We start from the raw sequence: 21477 nt of genomic DNA on the forward strand, positions 1-21477 counted from the left end.
ACCCCTTCGGGGGAAATTTGCCAAGAAATCTATGTCTGAGACAAATACCTGTGGGGGATCTAAACTATAAATGTCCATTATGTTTGAGGGTTGAGGAATCAGCAGGGCATCTATTTTTTAGCTGTGAAAATGTAAGAGATATATGGATGGAGTGTTACTCGTGGATTGGGGTTGCCTTAGTGGTTCAGGTGGTGTCAAGGGAACATTTTCTGCAGCATTGGTACTGTGAAAGCAGCAGAATTGATGGGCAGAAGTGGATGGTGTTGTGGGCTGCTGTAACATGGTGTATTTGGCTTCATAGGAACAAGTACATCTTTAACAACAAGGAATTTTGAGGGGAAACAGTTCTGGATGATGCAATGTTCTAAATTTGGTTGTGGCTGAAGGCACTGGAAAGGGGTTTTAATGTCCCATTCCAAGTATGGAGTAGTAATGCGAGGATGAATTTTGTAAGGGGAGGAGTGGCGTAGAAAAGCACTAGGGGGATTTTCTGTTGTGGGAATATTTTTTGAGGTGGGGGCTATCACTCTGGGATAAATCCACAGAATCTTTCTACTATACATATCAAATGTATTTGTTAAGTTTGCCAACCAGGACAAACCTCAGGGTCAGACAAGTGGAGCTAAACGACTCAAGATGTCCTTTATGTAATAGCTCGGAGGAAGATGCAGCACATCTGTTTTTCCACTGCACAAAAACAGAACCTCTATGGTGGGAAACTCAGTCATGGGTAAACTCTTTGGGTGCATTCCCACATAACTCCAAAGATCACTTTCTGCAACACGACAACAGGTCTGCTAATGGAGTAAAAGCTAGAAGATGGAAGTGCTTGTGGGTAGCACTCACATGGGTCATCTGGAAGCATCGAAATGGGGTAGTATTTCATAACCATTCTTTTGATGGAAGCAAGGTCATGGAGGACGCCATATTCCTAACTTGGTCATGGCTTAAGGTTGCGGAGAAGGGATTCACAGTGCCATTTAGTTTTTGGTCCTCACACCTCAAAGCAGCTTTCTAACTCTAGGGAGTGATAATATGTGTAATAGGTTCAAATAGCTGTGCAGGGCATGTATTTTTCCCCTACATTTTCATTCAGATGCTTATTGCTCTGAATCTGTTATTTCCTTACTAACTATGTGGTCTATAGTACCTCTGGTACTCTTTTTCATATTTATATATAATTAATTTTGCTGAGCAAAAAAAAAAAATGTATTTGTTAAGATTCTCTGGATTTCCTGAGGGTGGATGCCTATGGGCCGTGTATACCTGCACCACTGGTGCTAAATTGTTGTATCTACAGTAGTTGAATGACCATTTTCAACCTTTTAAATAAGATGAGGTACCAAAGTGAACTTTTTAAAAGACAAAGGACCATTTTAAACCTTTTAAATATGATAAAGGAGCAAAACAAACTTTTGAAAAGATAAAGAACCAAACTGAATAAAAAAAATAAGATAAAGGATCAAAATGGTCATTTAACCTTTATTTTTAGCATTGATATTTTGACTTTACTAATTCTTCTATTGTATTGGGCACTATGCCGTATTCACGTACATTATCATTGGATAACGAGAAATTTAACCAATATGAAGTGATGATAGCACTTTGTTTTTGGGAATGGGGCAAGGAAGTTTTGCAATTACTTTCCATGCTGTACCAGTATTTAATTGTGTGCTGGACATTCACCATATGCGCACGACATTGTTTAATCGTGTAATCACACCCTGAGAACGCATTTGATTGTAGGATTTTAAGATCAGCCTTGCATTTGATATTGATTTAGAAATATTGATAAAAAGTAAAAAACCATTCCCAATGCTTCTATTAACAACTTATGCTCTTGGGAAGAGGTGACCCCTTTGCCTCAAAGGTATATAAAACTTATACGATGATTTTTTTTTTTACAACCTTATACAACGATTTGCCTTTTATGGTGAAATCTTTTACTGTTTATGATCATTAATTGAATAATGTCTCATATTCCTATAAATATCACTGATTTCAATGAAAATTGATTGATATAGCCTTTTCTGCATGACTTCCTCTAAACATATTTTATTGCCTGTTGTCATATTCTTGTAGCTTCCGAGTGTGGAGGATTTCTATTTTAAATAGTTTAGTTAAAAAAAAGAGAACAAAAACAGACACTCACCCCAAGCTCATCCCTCACCACATGCAGCACCACTCTAGATGACTCACACACTTGAGCTAGGACCACAAAACAGAAGAGCATGAGAAAAATATCCCAACTGTTTGTGTTTTGGGTTTTAAAACACTTATTTTGGAAACAATTTTCAAAATTTAATAGATTTTGGATGGGAAATTGATTCTTGAGTAGCATGGAATTACTTTAAAAAGGTTTTTAAAACCAAAAGTTAGAAGAAAATCCAACAAACCCTCCATGTGTTGTTTTTATGATGTAGAGTAGGTTTGATTTCATGTGTAGAAGTCCCATACATCCATTCAAGTAGACTAGACCAGTGGATTTGAAAAAATGTGCATTGGAATGTGTGTGAATCGCAACTCAAACATATGTAATTGTTGCTTTTATTTCATTTGCTTTCAAAGAAGTTTGTTATATAATTTTTTTCACTTCCAGGTTTTGGAGAGTTATGAACGTGCTTACAGTAATATGGTTCGTGTTCAGCAACTATCAGAACTAGAAGAGGTTAAGCTCTAATATATTGAGAAGAATTACTTTCAGTTGCTGTCCTTTACTCAATGTTATTGTTATGAATATAAATTGGGAAGATCTTTTCTTCTACCAGGTTATTGATTACCGTACACTTCCTACTGGAGACCAAGTAGCAGAAGAGCGGCGGGCTCTTATTCGCAACATGTGGACTCAGCGTATAGAAGGAGCCAAAAGCAACGTTGAGGTAGACAGGGCCATAATCCTCGTGCATACTAAAAACCCTAACGGTGTCTATTTCATTGAATTGTATGTCAACCTGTGAAGAGTGGTCTTGACTGATATGACCTTGCAAATGTCCACAGTTGTAATTGTGCAGAAAGGGGTGTGAGAAAAATGAAACTATTTTGAAACAATAATGCTAATTTTCAGTTAATCTTAAGAGCCGGACATGTTTGGCACATAATCTTTTCTTGATAATTATTGATAAGCTATAGTACATATATATTATTTGACTATACTATATTAATACATATATATTATTTGCCTTCCAAAAAAAAAAAAAAAAATTGATAAGCTATAGTACTTTGATGCTGAGGTTATGTTAGCTTTGATTACAACTATCAAATTCATATGGTTGGCACTACAAAGTAGTGAAAGTACAAACAATGGTTGTGTGCAATTCAACCAATACATATTAATTGACGCTTTCTTTGCTTTGGTTTTATTTAATATGTAGTACTATGAATGTTCTATTACTTCCGACTATTCTTGGAATGTGGGTTTGGGCCTAACTCAACCCCAAAAGCAAGCTCATGGGGTGAGGGTTGTCCCCCACTCATGTATTCTATCTTTGTCTTATCTCTAGTCAATGTAGGACTTAGGTTTTTCTCAATACACCCCCTCACGCCCAACACTTTTGGGCTTGGTGCGTGGAAAATATGGTGGGTGGTCTGTTTAATGGAATCTAGGATAGATTCTGATACCATCTTAGAATGTGGGTTTAGGTTAACTCAATCCCAAAAGCTGGCTCAGGGGGTGAGGGTTTCCCTCCACTGTCCACTTATATATTCTATGTTTGCCTTATCTCTAGTCAATGTGTGACTTGGATTTTTCCCAATAACTACTCATTTAGGAGAGAGATGTGATATCATGTGTTCACACTAGTTAATCTCGGCCAACCCAAGAAAACACATTAATGGTGTAGTTGATTGCAGTGTGAACACTGCATTGCGGATATAATGCAAATAATTTCTATCACACATAATAAATGCTCAAAACTGAAAAAGTACTAAAAGATTAATAAAATTATAATTAATATTCCAAAGTAATTTGAACAAGAAGTTGCTAATATTAAAAAGCATATCAAAACAGAGGTGGGCTTGGCCAGGGATGGATGAAAAGGAGAACTAAGAACCAAGTAGTGCTGAGCCCAAACATGGAGCAAGAAGCTATTAAAACTGGTGTGGGCTGCTAGAAGCTATTAAAACTGGTGTGGGCTGCTAGAAGCTTGCTGAAACTGATGTAACCTTCTGAGAACTTGCTGCAACATCTCTATGACTCTGTGATGTTTTTATTTATTTATTATTATTATTAAAAAAAGAGAATAGAGGTTATTAGCCCTAACAATTGGTCTCTGTGCTATGGATGTTGGGAGACCAAAACTACCTCAATCAGTGGAAGCGGGTGGGTTTAAGTTTGAGTAAAGTGGAGATTTTTTGAGTTTAAGAGATTGCAAAACAGATATGAGCCGATTTTAAGCGAGGATTAAGTTTTTTGAAACAGGTATTTCATAAAAAAACATTTCAATTTTTGAAGCATTGCAACTGGAATAAACTATAATTACAGCTGTGAATCTGAAATTTGATGTTATAGGAGTTCTGGAGTGATGGAGGGCGGCTATGCAAAGGTCCATTGTGATACTGCTGCTATTTATTGTGATTGGCAACTTAGGATGTTCAATACTGAATATTCAGTTTTAAATCTCTTGACAAAAGTTTATGATGAGCTCTTGCAATTTATCCTTGTATTAACATTTTGCATAATTATGCTTGATTTTCCTTCCTCTGACTTTATTGTGCTTGTTTGTAGGTTTGGCAGGCTCTTTTGGTTGTTAGAGCACTTGTGCTGCCTCCTGTGGAAGATGTTGAAACCTGGCTCAAATTCGCCTCTCTTTGCAGAAAAAGTGGGCGCATTAGTCAAGCAAAATCTACATTAGTTAAACTTCTACAGGTTTGTGCTGTATACCTGGTCTAAAATGTTTGCTATCTTGTGTTATTCCTCATTGTTGTGTACCCCACTCAAGTTATTGTTCATTCTATCAGTATGACCCTGAAAAGTCTCCTGAAAATGTTCGATACCATGGCCCTCCTCAAGTAATGCTAGCATACTTGAAGTACCAGTGGTCCCTTGGAGAGGATTCAAAGCGCAGGGAAGCATTTATAAGGCTTCAGGTATTATATGTCTTCTTATTGTATAGGGAGAGCTTATCTGAACTTGAATATTTATCACTGATCATCTGCCTGCATTACTTGACCTAGAATTTGGCTATGGAACTCTCAAGTGCACCCAGCATTCAACCAGTTACACCATCGAGCTTCACAAATGGTTTGAATCCTAGTGTTCCTCTCCTTGCTCGTGTTTATCTAAATCTTGGCTCCTGGCAGTGGTCACTTTCTCCTGGGCTTGTTGATGAATCCATTAAAGGTTCTTAGTTGTCATAGTTTTGACTTTGAAGATAAAATGATGTTTATCTTTTATTCTTTTAAAAAAAATTAGTTTCAATATTTGTAGATATACTTAATGCATTCACAAAAGCTACTCAGTATGCAAATAAATGGGCCAAAGCTTGGCATAAATGGGCATTATTCAACACAGCAGTGATGTCTCATTATACTTTAAGAGGATTCCCCGATGTTGCAGCACAATTTGTTGCTGCAGCTGTCACTGGATACTTTCATTCTATAGCATGTGCAGCAAATTCCAAAGGTGTTGATGATAGTTTACAGGTAAGTTACAATTTCTGTTATAATATGAAACCATCCGTACATGTATTGATCAATTTGGACAATATTGGCAATAACGAAGAAGTTTTAGGTTCAGTAATTATTGTATGCACTGACTCAAGGACAAAGCGATCTACTATTAGTTACTGTATTCAAGTGTTTGGAAAAGCTCTCATGCTTTCATGTTTGCTTCATAATTTTAACTTTCAGCCTTGCTTTCTAGACTTCGCTGTAATAACTGTTCTTTAAATTTATTTTTTTCTCATAAAACTTTGAAAACCTTCCATGGGAAATTTATAAGTTGACAATTCTTACTTGGCATAGTGCTTAAATGGAGCTGCAAATTCTAGAGTGAAAGTAATTGATGTTTAATCTGTCAGTGTGCCGAGGCTCATGTCCAATGACTGGTTGTGACCTGACTTCTGTGGGCAGAATTTTTATTAAGCACTATCAGTATGATAACTGAACATCATGTTCCTTTGGATTCTGAAGTGTTTCACAGATTACTTTCCGAAGTATGCTTCTAGCTGCATAACAGAATCTGTTCTGCACATGACTTGGTCATCTATGTTTTCAAGATAGACACTACTTGCTGAATCCACTAGTGTGGCCAAAACCATCACACCACGGCCAAATTCACCGCCAGAACCAGAGTGAAAATTTTCCAAATCTGACAACTGTGATCCTTTGTTTGGCGCATCAGAACTTTGTGCAGAGGAAGAATTAGGCACAGTTGTTGACAGCTGAGTGAGATTCACAGAAGGTGAGTCTGAGATCTTGCGATACTTCTGCAACCTTGACTCATGTGCAAGGAGAAGAGCTTTGACCTCTTCAATCGGAAGAGGTTCGGATTTACTCTCAATAACAGTGATTACGGAGCTTTAGTCCTGTGGAAGGCTTTCAAGGATTGCATTAGTGTGCTACGGAGGCGAAATCAGATTTCCAACCGATGCAAGACCATCTGTGAGTGCTTTAATGCGTAGGAGGAACTTGCACATTGTTTTGTCATTGAGTACTGTTGCGCACAACTCAGTTTGCAACTGTTGAGCCTTCGCACGCGTCTGCTTGTGAAAATAGTCTTGAATCTTCTCCCACACTTGATACGAATGAATGCTGCCAAGAACTCGAGAGAGGATCAACAAAGAAAGCGGTGATTGAAGCCATGTGAGCTAGACCTGGTCTTGCTGTTCCCACGTTTCACATGCTGGATTCTCGATTCCTTCTTTGCGATCGTTGTCAAAGAGAAACTGAGGTTGAATTGAAGGATTTGGGACGAATCGTTGAAGTTTGTACAAGTTGATAACAGGTTTAATTTGCTGCCGCCATAGAAGAAAGTTTGAATAATTGACCTTTTCAGTGATAGAATTGGGGAAAGCGGAAGAGGAGGGAAAAGCAGAATTGGTAGAAGGAGGATTAGCCATAGTTGATCGAACTAGGCTCTGGATACCATATTTGATTTCTAAAATAGATTTGAAGGGACTTGAGATTTGAATATGTGAGGAAATTTTCACTCACTACCTTATCTTTATTGCTTTCAAATAACATATATATATATAAAATACAAAAAGTAGGAGAGAGACAGCTGACACAATGACCTAACCCCTGCTGTCTTCTGAATAAAGCTAAATAACTAAGCAACCATACACAAAACAACACATATTCAACACTCCCCTCAAGCTAGAGCATATAAATCATATGCACCAAGCTTGGAACATATAGACTGAATCCTAGGTCCTCTTAAGGACTTAGTCAAAATATCTGCTGGCTGATCATTAGAATTAATGAACTCAGTGACAATCACCTTGGACAATAGTTTCTCCCGAATGAAATGACAATCAATCTCTATGTGCTTAGTCCTCTCGTGGAAGACTGGGTTTGAAGCAATGTGAAGAGCAGCCTGATTATCACAGTATAACTTCATTTGCACCACTTCACAAAATCTTAATTCTTGGAGAAATTGTTTAATCCACATAAGTTCACATGTAATCATAGTCATAGATCGATATTCAGCTTCTGCACTGGATTGAGCAACAACAGTTTGCTTTTTTCTTTTCCAAGAGATAACATTCCCTCCAATGAAGACACAATATTCTGATGTAGATCTTCTATCCATGGGACAACTGGCCCAATCTGCATCACAATACCCAGATACTTGTGTGTTACCCTTGTCTTCATACAACAATCCTTGTCCAGGGGCTCTCTTAACATATCTAAGAATATGCATAACAACATTCCAATGATCAACATGAGGATTTTGAATAAATTGGCTAACCACTCCAACAGCAAAGGAAATATCAAGTCTTGTAATGGTGAGATAAATGAGTTTTCCCACAAGTCCACTATACCTCTCGGGATCAGGATAAACTTCACTCTGATCTGTCATGAGCTTCAGATTTGGATCCATAGGGCTATCAATAGGTCTACAATTTTGCATGCCTGTTTCTTCCAGAATATCAAGAGCATACTTCCTTTGAGAGATCACAACATCATCTCCTGATTGAGCCACCTCAATACCAAGAAATACTTCAGATATCCCAGGTCTTTGGTTTGGAAATGGCTGAATAAATGCTCTTTTAGCTGGACAATCTTAGTAGTTTCATTCCCTGTAATCACTATATCATCAACATAGACCATTAGATAAACACACTTTTCAGGGGATGTATGACAGTAAAAAATAGAATGATCAGTTTCACTTCGTTTCAGCCTAAAAAGTTGAACAATATGACTAAATTTACCAAACCAAGCTCGAGGAGATTGCTTCAACCCATAGAGAGATCGATGTAGCTTACACACAAGACCATACTCCTCCTGAGCAACAAACCCAGGAGGTTGCTCCATATAAATCTCCTCCTCAAGGTCACCATGAAGGAAGGCATTTTTAATATCAAGCTAATGGAGGGGCCAGTGACGCATGGCAGCCATAGCAAGAAACAGACGAACGGTAGTGATTTTAGCTACAGGAGAAAAAGTATCACAATAATTAAAACCATATATCTGAGTGTAGCCTTTAGCTACTAACTGAGCCTTAAGCCGATCAACCTCACCATTGGGCCCAACTTTAACAGTATAGACCCATCTACAACTCACAGTTGTCTTGCCAGGAGGAAGGGGAATAAGTTCCCAAGTACCATTATTTTCAAGAGCCTGTATTTCATCAATTATAGCTTGTCGCCATCCAGGATGATCAAGTGCCTCATGAACATTGGAAGGAATAGTAAGGGAAGATAATGAGAACACAAAGAAAACATATGAAGGAGACAAACGATGATAACTCAAGAAGTTATAAATAGGATGAGGATTATGAGTAGATTAAGTACCTTTCCTGATGTCAATGGGCCAATCTGAATCAGAGTGATGAGAAGAAGGATCCATGGTTTGAGGATTGGTTGGAGGAGGATGAGAATCACGAGGAGAAAATTCAGGCACTATAGAACCAACTTGTCGTGTCCTGCGTTGATATGTAATAAGAGGTGGAGAAGCAACTTCAGTTGAATTTGGTGGAGAAGATGGGACTTCACTAACAGTTTGATCAGAATTACCTAGTGGACAAGGAGAAGGAACTGGTAGTACTTGCTAGAGAGAAGAATGGTCCATGGAGGTTGAGAAGAAGGGTGTGTCTTCAAAGAATGTTACATCCGTAGACATATAGTATCGTCTTCTGGTTGGAGAGTAACACTTGTAACCCTTTTCAAGACGAGAATAACCCAAAAAGACATATTTGATGGCCTTAGTAGAGAGTTTGTCTAAACCAGGAGAGAGATCATGGACAAAACAAGTACAACCAAACACTTTAGGAGAGACATGAAATAATGGATCATGAGGAAAAATAATTGAGTGAGGAATTTAGTTTTCAAGGGAAGAAGAAGGCATCCTGTTTATTAAGAAGCAAGCAGTAAGCACTGCATCTTCCCAATGGTGTATAGGAATATTGGAGTTTAACATTAGAGAATGTGCATTTTCAAGAAGATGATGATTCTTTCTTTTTGTTATACCATTTTGTTGTGGTGTATGAGGACATGTGGACTGATGTAGAATACCTTTTGAAGATAAAAAAGAGGATAGGTCATGAGAGAAATACCCTTTAGCATTATCACTTATGAAAATCTTATTAGTTTTTCCAAATTGATTCTCAATCTCATTAAAGAAAGACATGAATATAGGCAAAAGTTCAGATCTGTCTTTCATTAAATAAACCCAAGTACATCTGGAGAATTCATCAATAAAGGTTACAAAATATCGAAAATCAAAAAATGTAACACGACTTGGTCCCCAAATATCAGAATGAATGGTAGAAAAAGTCGAGCTACATCTTTGTACAGTTTGAGGAAATAATGACCTAACATGCTTTCCTAGTTGACAAGGCTCACATTCTAAGACTCGAAGATTCTTAAGACTAGGAACCATCATTTTTAGTTTTGGTAGACTTGGGTGGCCCAAACGATCATGCAAAAGTTTGGGTTTTCAGGTTGCAAAACAGGACGCAGGAAAGCTGGATTCTAAGTAGTAAAGCCCTCGTGATTCACGTCCTTCTCCAATCAGTCGACCCGTGCCATGTTCCTGAATAACAAAAGAATTAGCAATAAAGGTTACTGAACAATTTAATGAATGAGTCAACTGACTCAATGAGATTAAATTATAGGGACATTGAGGAATAAAAGTACAAAATTCAACTTTAATGAAGGAGATAATGAAACTTGGCCACTTCCTTGAGACGCAACCTTGAAACCATTAGCTACAGTAACAAGGTGAGGAATTTTTGGAAAAGAAATGGATGAAAAAGAAGATTTGTTACTAGAGATATGATCAGAGGCACCTGAATCAAGTATCCAAGGACTGGGACCTTCAATGGATTGAGAGATACATGCGGTTAAAAAACATGGTACAAAGGAAGATTGTTTTTGGTTGTTGGGTTTCTCGGATTTGAGCTTCAAATACTCTTGGTACTCCTCATCAGAGAACCAAGACTCTGATTTTTCTGACTTAGATACCAGTGCTACTTTGTCAGGAAAGCCATGCAATGAGTAACAGTTTTCTTGAGTGTGGCCCATTCTCTTGCAATAGGTGCAATGAGGATGTCCACCCCTTTCACTGCGGCCTCCTCTATTGTTACGGCCTCCTCCTCTCCCACGAGGTGCAACCATGGCTGATGTTTCCATAACATCAGCAAGGTTTTCATCCTTCAATACATGAGGCACACGAAGAAATCTAGTGATGAGGGAGTCCATTGATGGAACTTGGTCTCCAGCAAGAACTTGATCGTGCACATGATCAAAATTTGACTGTAGGCTCCTCAAGATAAGAACCATGTAAAACTTGTCCAACTTCCTATTCACTTCCTCCAACGAATCAGCCACAAGAAATCTTTTCAGCTCTTCCACTACTGCCCGAGCTTTACCTATATGTGCAATCATGTTGTGGCTGGTTTGCTTGAGAGCCGTAACTTTCATGGTTGCATCAAACAGGCTTTGAATATCATTGGCAAAGATCTCTTGGGCCTTCTTCCAAAAGGAGTGACATGTTTTGAATGATCTAAGGATCTCCAAAACATTTGGCTCAACTGATTGCCATAACACAACGCAGAGTTGATAATCAAGCTTTTCCCATTCAGGTCTCATCGTTTGAAACAGCATCAACACCTTTCTCCAAGTGGTCATGGTACCCTTGACCGATAAACCACAGCTCCACTGAAGCAGACCAAGACAAATAATTCTTTCAATTGAAGGAGAACACAGGGTCGGAAGAAGCCATTTCTAATCAAAAAGACGAAACCCTAATGGAGAGAAAGGGAAGGAAGCACAAGACTGACACGTTCCAAGTGTCAACACTGAAAACCGAAGGCTGAAACGCACTCAGGGGAGGCCGACGAACAGATTGACGCTGGTCCGACGTGATTCCGGCAACGGGAAGGCGGCACGTGGCGGTCACACGCCAGAGTTGACGTTGGCCTGCGGCGGCACGTGGTTGACCTTCTGGCCACGCGACTTGCAGGGGTGAGTCGTGCTCCTCGACGCGCACCCAACCCTAGTCTCGACGGAGAAAATGGCGGTCGGAGACAGAGGCAGACGGACGGTAAAAAAAAGAATCAAGACAGATTCATTTGCATACTTATACTTTTTCTTATTTCTATTTGAAAAAATTTCGTAATGTCTCCCGATTCGTTCTCTAAAAAAACTAAAATAATCGGAAGATAGCTTGCCTATTTTGACATTTCAATATGAGGAAATTTTTACTCACTAACTTATCTTTATTGCTTTCAAATAACATATATATATATGTATATATAAAAGATACAAAAAGTAGGAGAGAGACAGCTGACACAATGACCTAACCCCTGCTGTCTTCTGAATAAAGCTAAATAACTAAGGGTGTGTTTCGTTTGCATTTTCATTTTCTGTTTACATTTCTTGTTTTCATTTTCTGAAACCTGTTTTCATTTTCAAAAGATTAGAATTCTGAAAACATATTTGGTTTGACTTCTTGTTTTCTGCTTTCAAGAAATAAAAACACTGAAAATGCGTTTTCAAAAGGAAATGTATTTTTAGATTTGCTTAAAATTGCATTCCTTGAACTTAATGATTTGGATAGAAGTATGGTACTTGATAGAACATTATGGCGGAAGTTGATCCATGTAGCCGACCCCACCTAGTGGGATAAGGCGTTGTTGTTGTTGTTGTTGTTTAAAATTGCATTCCTTGCCACCGCGTTTTCATTTTACCCAAAATGAGGTTCCTGGTTTCAACTGAAAACACTGAAAACGAGATTTTGTTGTTTCCAATTTTTGGTTCATTTGGGAAAATATTTTCACTGAAAATGAAAACAAAAATTCAATCAAACACATTTCCATCACCATTTTCTATTTCCAGTGAAAATGAAAACAGAAAACAAGCAAATCAAACACCCCCTAAGCTACCATACACAAAACAACACATATATGCAACAGGGACTTTCATTTAACCAACGAAAGAGATGATACAACTGTGTTTATATAGACTCAAGTGTTGAATAACAGAAACACAATATCTAAAACTAATTCAGTGCAAGCAGTTGAATAACTGCTGCACTTACAGACTCACCATCATACTTTAATACACGGAGTGCCAGTTTTTAACTAGTATTTATAATAGTTCTGCACAAAAAACCAGTGTCAATTGCAAATCAACTTGTGACACCTGTTGACACCCAGTAGAAAAAAATGTGTTGCCGGGAAAATGTATAAAAAAACAGGATTTTTGCAACCAGGTTTTTGAATTTTCATTTAAATTTTTTTTGGATTCAAGCACACATTTTCGTTTCCTCAAAGAGGAAAAAGGAAAAAAGCCAAAGCACAAATCCATGCACCACCCATGGTGGAAGAACACTGATCCAAGCCCCTAAGGTCACAGATTCTGTGCCAATAACCGCGACTTGTTTGGTAGCCCCGCCACCATGAATCTTCGCTCCAAATGCTACAGTGCAGTCCATTAGAAGGAACAAGAAGCGTCCACCAAATCCACTCGAAGGAACTCGAGCCACCTCCATTGGAGGAACTTCCATTTTTAGCACAACTTGCTCTCGGGGAGCACTTCAGAAACACATGATTGCACTTACTGCATGCCAAAAATACAGCCACTCAACTTGTGACACCTGTTGACACCCAGTAGCTTAGGTGGATACTCATTAGCCACGTAGGTATGATTATTAACCAAACCTATTTCCAAGCCAAAAAGTTGTATGTATCAATTTTAGGAGGACTAAAAAATATAAAATTTCGTAGCGACGAAAAATGAATATTTTAGCCTAAAATAACTAACCAACTAATTAATGACAACAACAAAGCCTTGTCTCACTAGGTGTTTCTTATTAAAAAAGAAAAGAAAAGCAAACATACAAGAAAAAGCGTATTTGGTGCTTTTCTCGAAAGTAAAAAAGTAGCTTTTTGGGGGGAAAAAACTCCAAAAAAAAGTTATATAATCAAAGAACTTTTTCAAGCTTAACCAAATGCACATTAAAAATAGGCAGAAAACACATCAATAATTTTAATTTTCTTATTTCTTAGTTCTTCCTTTTCCTGAGACATTTTTGAAATATCGAATAAAAAAATGGATTTGTATTCAATGGTGCAATTCTTGGAAAATTATATTTTTTGCAATTTACTTTTTTAATAACTGCACTTTTGGTATGTCTTTCTTGCATGCAATCCAATTGGAATATGCTAGTCTGCTTCCTGTGAATATGAAACTTTATGTCACATTGGCTGCAGGATATTCTTCGACTTTTGACATTATGGTTCAACCATGGAGCTACAGCAGAAGTACAAATGGCCCTAAAGAAAGGATTTTCCCTAGTTAACATCAATACTTGGCTAGTAGTTCTACCTCAAATAATTGCCAGGATACACTCTAATAACCATGCTGTGAGAGAGTTGATACAGTCACTTTTGGTTCGGATTGGGCAAAATCATCCACAGGTATGTGTGTAATATTGTTGAACTTGGACTTGTTTCTATTTGTGAATTTCTTACAAGTATCACTTTGTAGTTGTTCACTTCTGAGAACTGAAGATATTGTGAACATGTGGAAGCAACACGTTTTTTTATGTTTGGATGAATTTCAGTTTTTGGTTGGCTATATTTATATGAATTTTTTTTTCACCAAGACTTGAGAGTTAGGGTGGTATGTAATTCAATCACGGGTTTGCTCCTTTTATTGCTGCAAATATTATCAATTATTTTATTGATGGCTAGTTAAATTAATGTTTAACTCTTGACACTCATCTTTTGTGTACTCACAAATAATAATCAAGGCTTAAAATTTTCCCTGTTTGATAGTTTCACTTGGTTGTAATTTTGTCTGTGGTGAATGTAATTTTGCCCAACTCAATTCTGCAATACTTAGTGAATGAAGTACACTTACATGAAATTTTTGCTGGTGGCGGTTGCAAGTAATAATGAAATTAAAAATAAATATTAAAAAAACAGAAAAAATGAGGTGTTGATAAGCATTTTAGTTGGCAAGATGAGAACTGAATTTAATTGGTTGACAAATCTGGAGTCTGTAGTGCGATGACATGATTTTGTCATTTTCGTAATTCCTTTTATTGTCAACTTCTTGATATAATAATTGTGTTACTTCTCAAAGAGTAGCACTTAACAGACTTACTAAATGCTTCTTATTGTAATGTATCGTTGGTCATGTTACATTAAATGATTTGGATGTCAAATTTGTTATTAATTTTGGTCTATTTATGTTTTATTTCTTCTGTAGGCTCTCATGTATCCTTTGCTTGTGGCCTGTAAATCAATAAGCAACTTACGTAAAGCTGCAGCTCAGGAAGTTGTTGACAAAGTTCGGCAGCATAGTGGTGTACTAGTGGATCAGGTTTGATAATAATCTATCCGAAGATTACTTTTGTTAGACTCCTGTCATTTTAACCATAAGCTGGCATTGTCTACAGGCGCAACTTGTATCAAAGGAACTGATCAGAGTTGCCATTCTTTGGCATGAAATGTGGCATGAGGCACTGGAAGAAGCTAGCCGTTTGTATTTTGGTGAGCATAATATTGAAGGGATGCTAAATGTGTTGGAGCCATTGCATGAAATGCTTGAAGAAGGAGCAATGAAAAACAACGTCACCATAAAGGAGAGAATATTTATTGAGGTGCAATAATCTCCTTTTGTGTTTTTATTTAAGCCACTATAGTATATTGTGAATCTTGGAAACCTTGCTTGTATTATTTATCATAATTTTTTATGTTGGTGTTATCACTTTAAGTTTTTTTATTTTAATTTGCCAGCACCTTGTTATTTCAGGCTTATCGACAGGAATTATTAGAGGCTTACGAGTGCTGTATGAATTATAAGAGAACTGGGAAAGATGCTGAGCTGACCCAGGTATCAAAATTTGGACAAAATTGTAGCAAATTTCTTATTATGAAGGTCATTTGGACACATTAATATTGTCTAGAGAGAAAGGAATGAGAGACATGTAAAAGGATCATGTGCTTTAGGTACACAACGGAGCATATTATTTTTAATGGATAATTACACTAAACTCTTTTTGAGGATAGTGGTAACTACACCTAGACATTGTTTGGTTCGAAAATTAGACTTAGTCCCCTCGTTTTATATATTATACTTACACATTGACATCCATTAGAATGTAACACAACATACATATGAGGAGAAAGGCTTAATCATAGCAGGACCTTAAGATTTCCAAATGAACTTTGTCAAGAAGGAACCTGACTCTCTACTGGAGGATTGAAATTGATATTAGTAGTAGGAGTTACATGCCTGAAAAGAGCCTAAACCTTATAATCCAAAGTCCAAACCGTAAGCTAGTGAAAAAGATTGAAGCAAAAATGAAGGGGGCTGATGTTCCTATGCCATACTGGTTTCTGAAAAATGGAATTGCCAAGAAATATTGCATTCTTAAATATTGTTGAAATGCTGGATTTCAAAGAAATAAATCAATTAATTTCCAGTTTCCCTTCCTGGAGCTAGTTTTCTAATAATTTCTTTATCAGGCTTGGGATATCTATTATCATGTTTTCAGAAAGATAGATAAACAACTTCAAAGTCTGACAACTTTAGACTTGGAGGTAAGAATAATGCTTTTTCATTCATGCATTCGTTTTGTCATTGTTATGGGCCTTAAATTTTATGCATATTCTTTGTAGTCTGTTTCTCCAGAATTGCTAGAATGCCGCAATTTGGAGCTTGCTGTTCCCGGGTCATACCGTGCTGGTAAATTAGTTTTATGACCTCCTTGATGCTGGATCAGATTCAATCCTTTAGTCTACTAATACTTCCATATCTTTATTTCAGATGCACCAGTGGTTACAATTGCATCATTTGCACGCCAACTTGTTGTCATAACATCTAAGCAACGACCCAGGAAGTTAACCATTCATGGGAGTGATGGTGATGATTATGCCTTCTTGTTGAAGGGACATGAGGATTTACGCCAGGATGAACGAGTTATGCAGGTATTTCCTTTCTACTGGTTGTCTTTGAGCATGCAGTTTGTATATATTTGGCACCTGGTAAATTTTCTCTAGGTTCGCCCATCTTGACAAATTAATAAGCATTCTATTATTACTTTTGCTAGCTTTTTGGTTTGGTGAATACTCTCCTTGAGAATTCTCCCAAAACAGCAGAGAAAGATCTGTCTATTGAGCGATATGCTGTAATTCCTTTGTCTCCAAACAGTGGTTTAATTGAATGGGTCCCAAATTGTGACACTTTGCATCATCTTATTCGGGAGTATAGAGATGCCAGAAAGGTCTGTTTGAAATCCCCTCTTCTATCCATTTCTCTCCATAGTTCCTGTTGCTTTCACTTACCAATGATTGGGTTTAAATGTAGTATAGTTAACTCATAAATATGATTATTTTCCATGATTTAAGTTGCTTGAATTGTTTTATCCTTCTTGTACAGATCACTTTGAATCAGGAACACAAATGCATGCTCAGTTTTGCACCTGATTATGATCATTTGCCTCTTATAGCTAAAGTGGAGGTGTTTGAACATGCTTTGAACAATACAGAAGGAAATGACCTAGCAAGGGTGTGATGTTTGTATAAGTTTTACTTGGTATATGGTTTTCTATAACATAATACTTACCCGGAGTTTCACAACATTCCAACTCATAGGTACTTTGGTTGAAAAGTCGAACATCGGAGATATGGCTTGAGAGGAGGACAAATTATACGAGGAGTTTGGCAGTTATGAGCATGGTGTGTGTTCTTACTATGCATGCACTGTTATCTTGTATCTGCCTGCCACATTTTTTTTAATACCGTATAATCCACTAAGTTCCATAGCCCAAGGTTGCGGAACATATGCTTTTCAGAAGTTCTTATTTATATGAAGTTCTGATTTTATTTTATTTTGAAAGCATTTATAAGAAGTTCCTCCACGTAGCTTTTCTAAACATTTGACTTTACAATCGGCTGTGAAAGGTGGAACATGTGCCTTTGCATACAATAAAAGCCTTATCCCACTAGGACATGCGCTTTGTATGCTGGTGAAAATTTGACCATTACTTGATGACCTTTTACTGTCCCTCTATCTATCTATCTATCTATCTATCTGTTTTAAGCTAGCATAACCACTATTATGAACATATTTTTCTCCTCAATTGCTAATATGATCTTACTGTTTTGCATGAGTTCCCTACTATTAGAGTATTCTTATTCCCACTAAGTAAAGTGTAATGATTTTTACTTAGTCATAGTTGTCAACAACAAGTTGTCAGTGAGCTGTCAGGTAGTTAGAGATACTAATCTTGTTAGTTAGTAACTATTAGAGTCAGTTTTCTGTTAGTCACTCTATATATAGAGTTGACACATCTCATTGTAACTTGGCTTAATAATTCTGATCAATCATAAAATCTACTTTACATTTTCTCTCAAATTCTATCACCAACCATTGAAATTGACGAGTTCTAAAATTTTGACGTGCTTTGCTGATTGCTATTTATTTTCTATATACTTCATACATTTTGCTAATGAATACCTGGCAATAGTATCCTGAATGTGTTGCCAGTCACAATTATATTTCCCTGTTCTTGTTATTGTTTAATTTAATTATTGTATATTATGGGCTGAGGGCGAGCCCTGGTGCAGCGGTAAAGTTGTGCCTTGGTGACTTGTTGGTCATGGGTTCGAATCCGGAAACAGCCTCTTTGCATATGCAAGGGTAAGGCTGCGTACAACATCCCTCCCCCATACCTTCGCATAGCGAAGAGCCTCTGGGCAATGGGGTACGAAGAAGTTTTTTTATTGTATATTATGGGCTAAACTAGTGCTTGTGTTTTTGCTAGGTTGGTTACCTTCTTGGTTTAGGTGATCGCCATCCGAGCAATCTTATGTTACACCGGTTTAGGTAGCCTGTGATAAAGAAAGTTTGCTATGTTTGCATTAATTAAATTTTTTCAAGCCTCTAATATTTGTGATGTGCTGCAGTGGGAAGATTTTACACATAGATTTTGGAGACTGTTTTGAAGCATCAATGAACCGTGAGAAGTTCCCGGAGAAGGTGCTCAATCGCTAACCGTTCCTAAGTTCGAATGATAGGGATTATGAATATTTTATTGTATCTTATCTTCCAAGTTCCAATTCAGGTTCCTTTCCGCTTGACAAGAATGCTTGTGAAAGCCATGGAAGTTAGTGGTATTGAGGGAAACTTCCGCTCAACTTGTGAAAATGTTATGCAAGTTTTGCGAACAAATAAAGATAGTGTTATGGCCATGATGGAGGTATAGATTTACATCTCTCCAACCTCTCTCTAGTTATCTAAGTTTGAGAAATTCCAAATGATGAAAGCCTGGTAAATTTCAGATTCTACATTGAAGTTTGAAACTAATTGTTAACTTGAGAGTAATTTTAGGTTTAGTAATGCTACATGTTCCATATGTTGAACCTAAATTCTTCTCTCAACTGATGTGGCAGTGCAGAGCATTGCCATATCATCCAATGTAACGCCAAGAAATAAAATGCGTAAAAAATATTGCCTTCTTTTTTTATTATTATTTGATTTTTTAATTTCATTGTTTAATTCATAAAATCTAATTGAGGACTTGGTGGTTATAATTTGGCTGTCACATCATTTGATACAAGTGTATGGAGGTTTAGCACTACTCCTTTTGGTTTTTCCGCTAATGTGGGTACCAGGTAGTAGGTAATTGACTAAAATTATTTGTGTATGGAAAATTATAAGGAAAACCGTTAGGTTTAACAAAGTGTTGGCCCTTAATAAATACTTGATTTCTAACATAAGGCCTTTATATGTTTCTTTCCTTTCTCATGCAAGCCCAATCTAAGAAACAGAAAAGCAGTGGGAGTTTTTCTTTTTTAATTTTCCACAGATTTTGTACCTTTGCAAAGATATTATATAATCATAATCATAAAGACTATATATGAAAGGTGAAGAAAGAAATAGGGCAAGCTGAACAATTACAAAGATTTGTTCAAGGTTAAAAAAGTAAGGTAACCATCATTATGTTTGCTGATAAAAAAAAAACCATCATTATGTTTCTCTTGAAAGAACACTTCTCTAACTACAGGTGTTAAATTGGGTCAACATGTGGGGATTATTTCTCTAAATCATCTTATGTTTCTAGTTGGGAATTTTTTTTAATAAATATGTTGATTATTTCTTCTTCCTGTGTTCAGGCCTTTGTACATGATCCTCTCATAAATTGGCGTCTTTTTAACTTCAATGAAGTTCCACAAATGTCTATGCTTACCAGCAATCATGTACCTCCTGTTGTAAATACTGAGGAATCTGCCCCGAATAGAGAGCTTCCCCACCCTCAGCGTGGTGCCCGTGAAAGGGAACTTCTACAGGTATCTTCATACTGTATTATTTTGTTGCTTGCTTTTGATTAATGAGTGCTCATTTTATCTACCTGTGATATAGGCTGTTAACCAACTTGGTGATGCTAATGAGGTTCTGAATGAACGTGCTGTGGTTGTCATGGCTCGCATGAGTAATAAGCTTACAGGACGGGATTTTTCAACTTGTTCTTCAGTATCAAACAACTCCCCTCAGCATGCTGTGGACCATAGCAGTTTAATTTCTGGAGACACTCGTGAAGTTGATCATGCTTTATCTGTGAAGTTGCAAGTTCAAAAGTTAATAATCCAAGCTTCCTCGCATGAAAATTTGTGCCAAAACTACGTAGGGTATGGTCTCTTAACTTAGTAATTTTCTGAGTAAACATCAAATTTTACACACCCACCCACACACGAGTTCTGGTAAATGGGCTTATCAATCTTTGACTCCCTCCTTTATTTTCTCTTTTTGATTAGATCAAAAGGAACTTTCATGATTTTTTAATTTGGTTAGAAATATAATATAAAACCATTCGGATGGCTTCAGCTATCAGCTCAAGTTTTTAGGATAATTGGTTCATGGAATGGAAATAGGGCTTCTATGACCAATTGGTCTAGAGTTGTATCCTTGCTGCCCCCCCAATTCTAGGATAATTGGTTCATGGCATGGAAATAGGGCTTCCGTGTGAGGGTACGAGTTAGAATTGTGATATAAAAGTATAAAGCCATTGATGTTTCTTTGCCGAACAGCTTTAGCTTTTCTTTTAAAATAGTCGGTTCATGACAGATAATAAACCTTTCACATCTTCAGCAAATTATGATTTCTAGATTTCTCTTTTCTCTTCTTTTTTCAGGTGGTGCCCTTTCTGGTAAATCTCAAGGGAGCAGTAAATTTTGTATATAATCTGTACATAGTGAAAACTTGCCATGGATCCAACCATTTTGCCCCCCCTTCCCTCTTTCACCTATTAGCATCTCTAATTTGTGTATATGTACAGTCATTTGTCTCCTGACACATTTTAACTGGGTCTTTGTAAATATCATCTTTCCATTAGGGAGAGTGTGTTGTAATATATGTTCAGTTAACATCCCTACAAGATGGACATATGGACATGGAACTGGGTCATAGTTGTGAGAAGGCATTTTTTGACCCGATGTTTGATATCAGATGAGACAATAGCTGTTGTGGATTAAATTCAAAGCAGAAAAACTACACATAAATGATTATTACACTGATGCTTAAAAGATTTTACTACGAATAACTTGAAATTTAAAGTATGTTACTGACTTTACATGTGTGCTGTGCTTACTTTTAACTTTGCGGTTGAGGTGCTTTTTAAGAGGATGCATGCATCTGCTGAGGTGATTACAATCTAGAGTTCACTTTCGTTTGTTTTTCTTTGAGAAATGATTTTTACAGTATTTTGCTAATTTTTTATTTTCCATGATGTCTTTTAATGTAAATTTACGTTAATTTTCATCCAATATTTTTGCTAAAGTTATTAAAATGAGTGTTTAACTCT

General features: G+C 37.0%; 1 protein-coding gene across 1 annotated transcript in view; it reads left to right on the top strand.

Moving 5' to 3' along the window:
* LOC114368041 (serine/threonine-protein kinase TOR-like) overlaps positions 1-21246 on the top strand; it is a 49124-nt gene extending 27878 nt beyond the window's left edge. Inside the window, exons 36-57 of the mRNA XM_028325378.1 lie at positions 2600-2668; positions 2769-2879; positions 4724-4864; positions 4957-5085; positions 5173-5338; positions 5426-5640; positions 13877-14083; positions 14880-14993; positions 15070-15273; positions 15426-15506; positions 16142-16216; positions 16295-16361; positions 16443-16603; positions 16726-16899; positions 17055-17183; positions 17270-17353; positions 18442-18503; positions 18584-18656; positions 18742-18876; positions 19793-19966; positions 20040-20305; positions 20809-21246. Of these exons, the coding sequence (XP_028181179.1) occupies positions 2600-2668; positions 2769-2879; positions 4724-4864; positions 4957-5085; positions 5173-5338; positions 5426-5640; positions 13877-14083; positions 14880-14993; positions 15070-15273; positions 15426-15506; positions 16142-16216; positions 16295-16361; positions 16443-16603; positions 16726-16899; positions 17055-17183; positions 17270-17353; positions 18442-18503; positions 18584-18656; positions 18742-18876; positions 19793-19966; positions 20040-20305; positions 20809-20827 (2856 nt within the window). The 3' untranslated portion in view covers positions 20828-21246. The remainder of the gene's footprint in view (positions 1-2599; positions 2669-2768; positions 2880-4723; positions 4865-4956; positions 5086-5172; positions 5339-5425; positions 5641-13876; positions 14084-14879; positions 14994-15069; positions 15274-15425; positions 15507-16141; positions 16217-16294; positions 16362-16442; positions 16604-16725; positions 16900-17054; positions 17184-17269; positions 17354-18441; positions 18504-18583; positions 18657-18741; positions 18877-19792; positions 19967-20039; positions 20306-20808) is intronic.
* Positions 21247-21477: the final 231 nt, after the last annotated feature.

This window comes from Glycine soja, chromosome 1 (genome assembly GCF_004193775.1).
Source record: "Glycine soja cultivar W05 chromosome 1, ASM419377v2, whole genome shotgun sequence".
Classification (NCBI taxonomy): Eukaryota; Viridiplantae; Streptophyta; class Magnoliopsida; order Fabales; family Fabaceae; genus Glycine; species Glycine soja.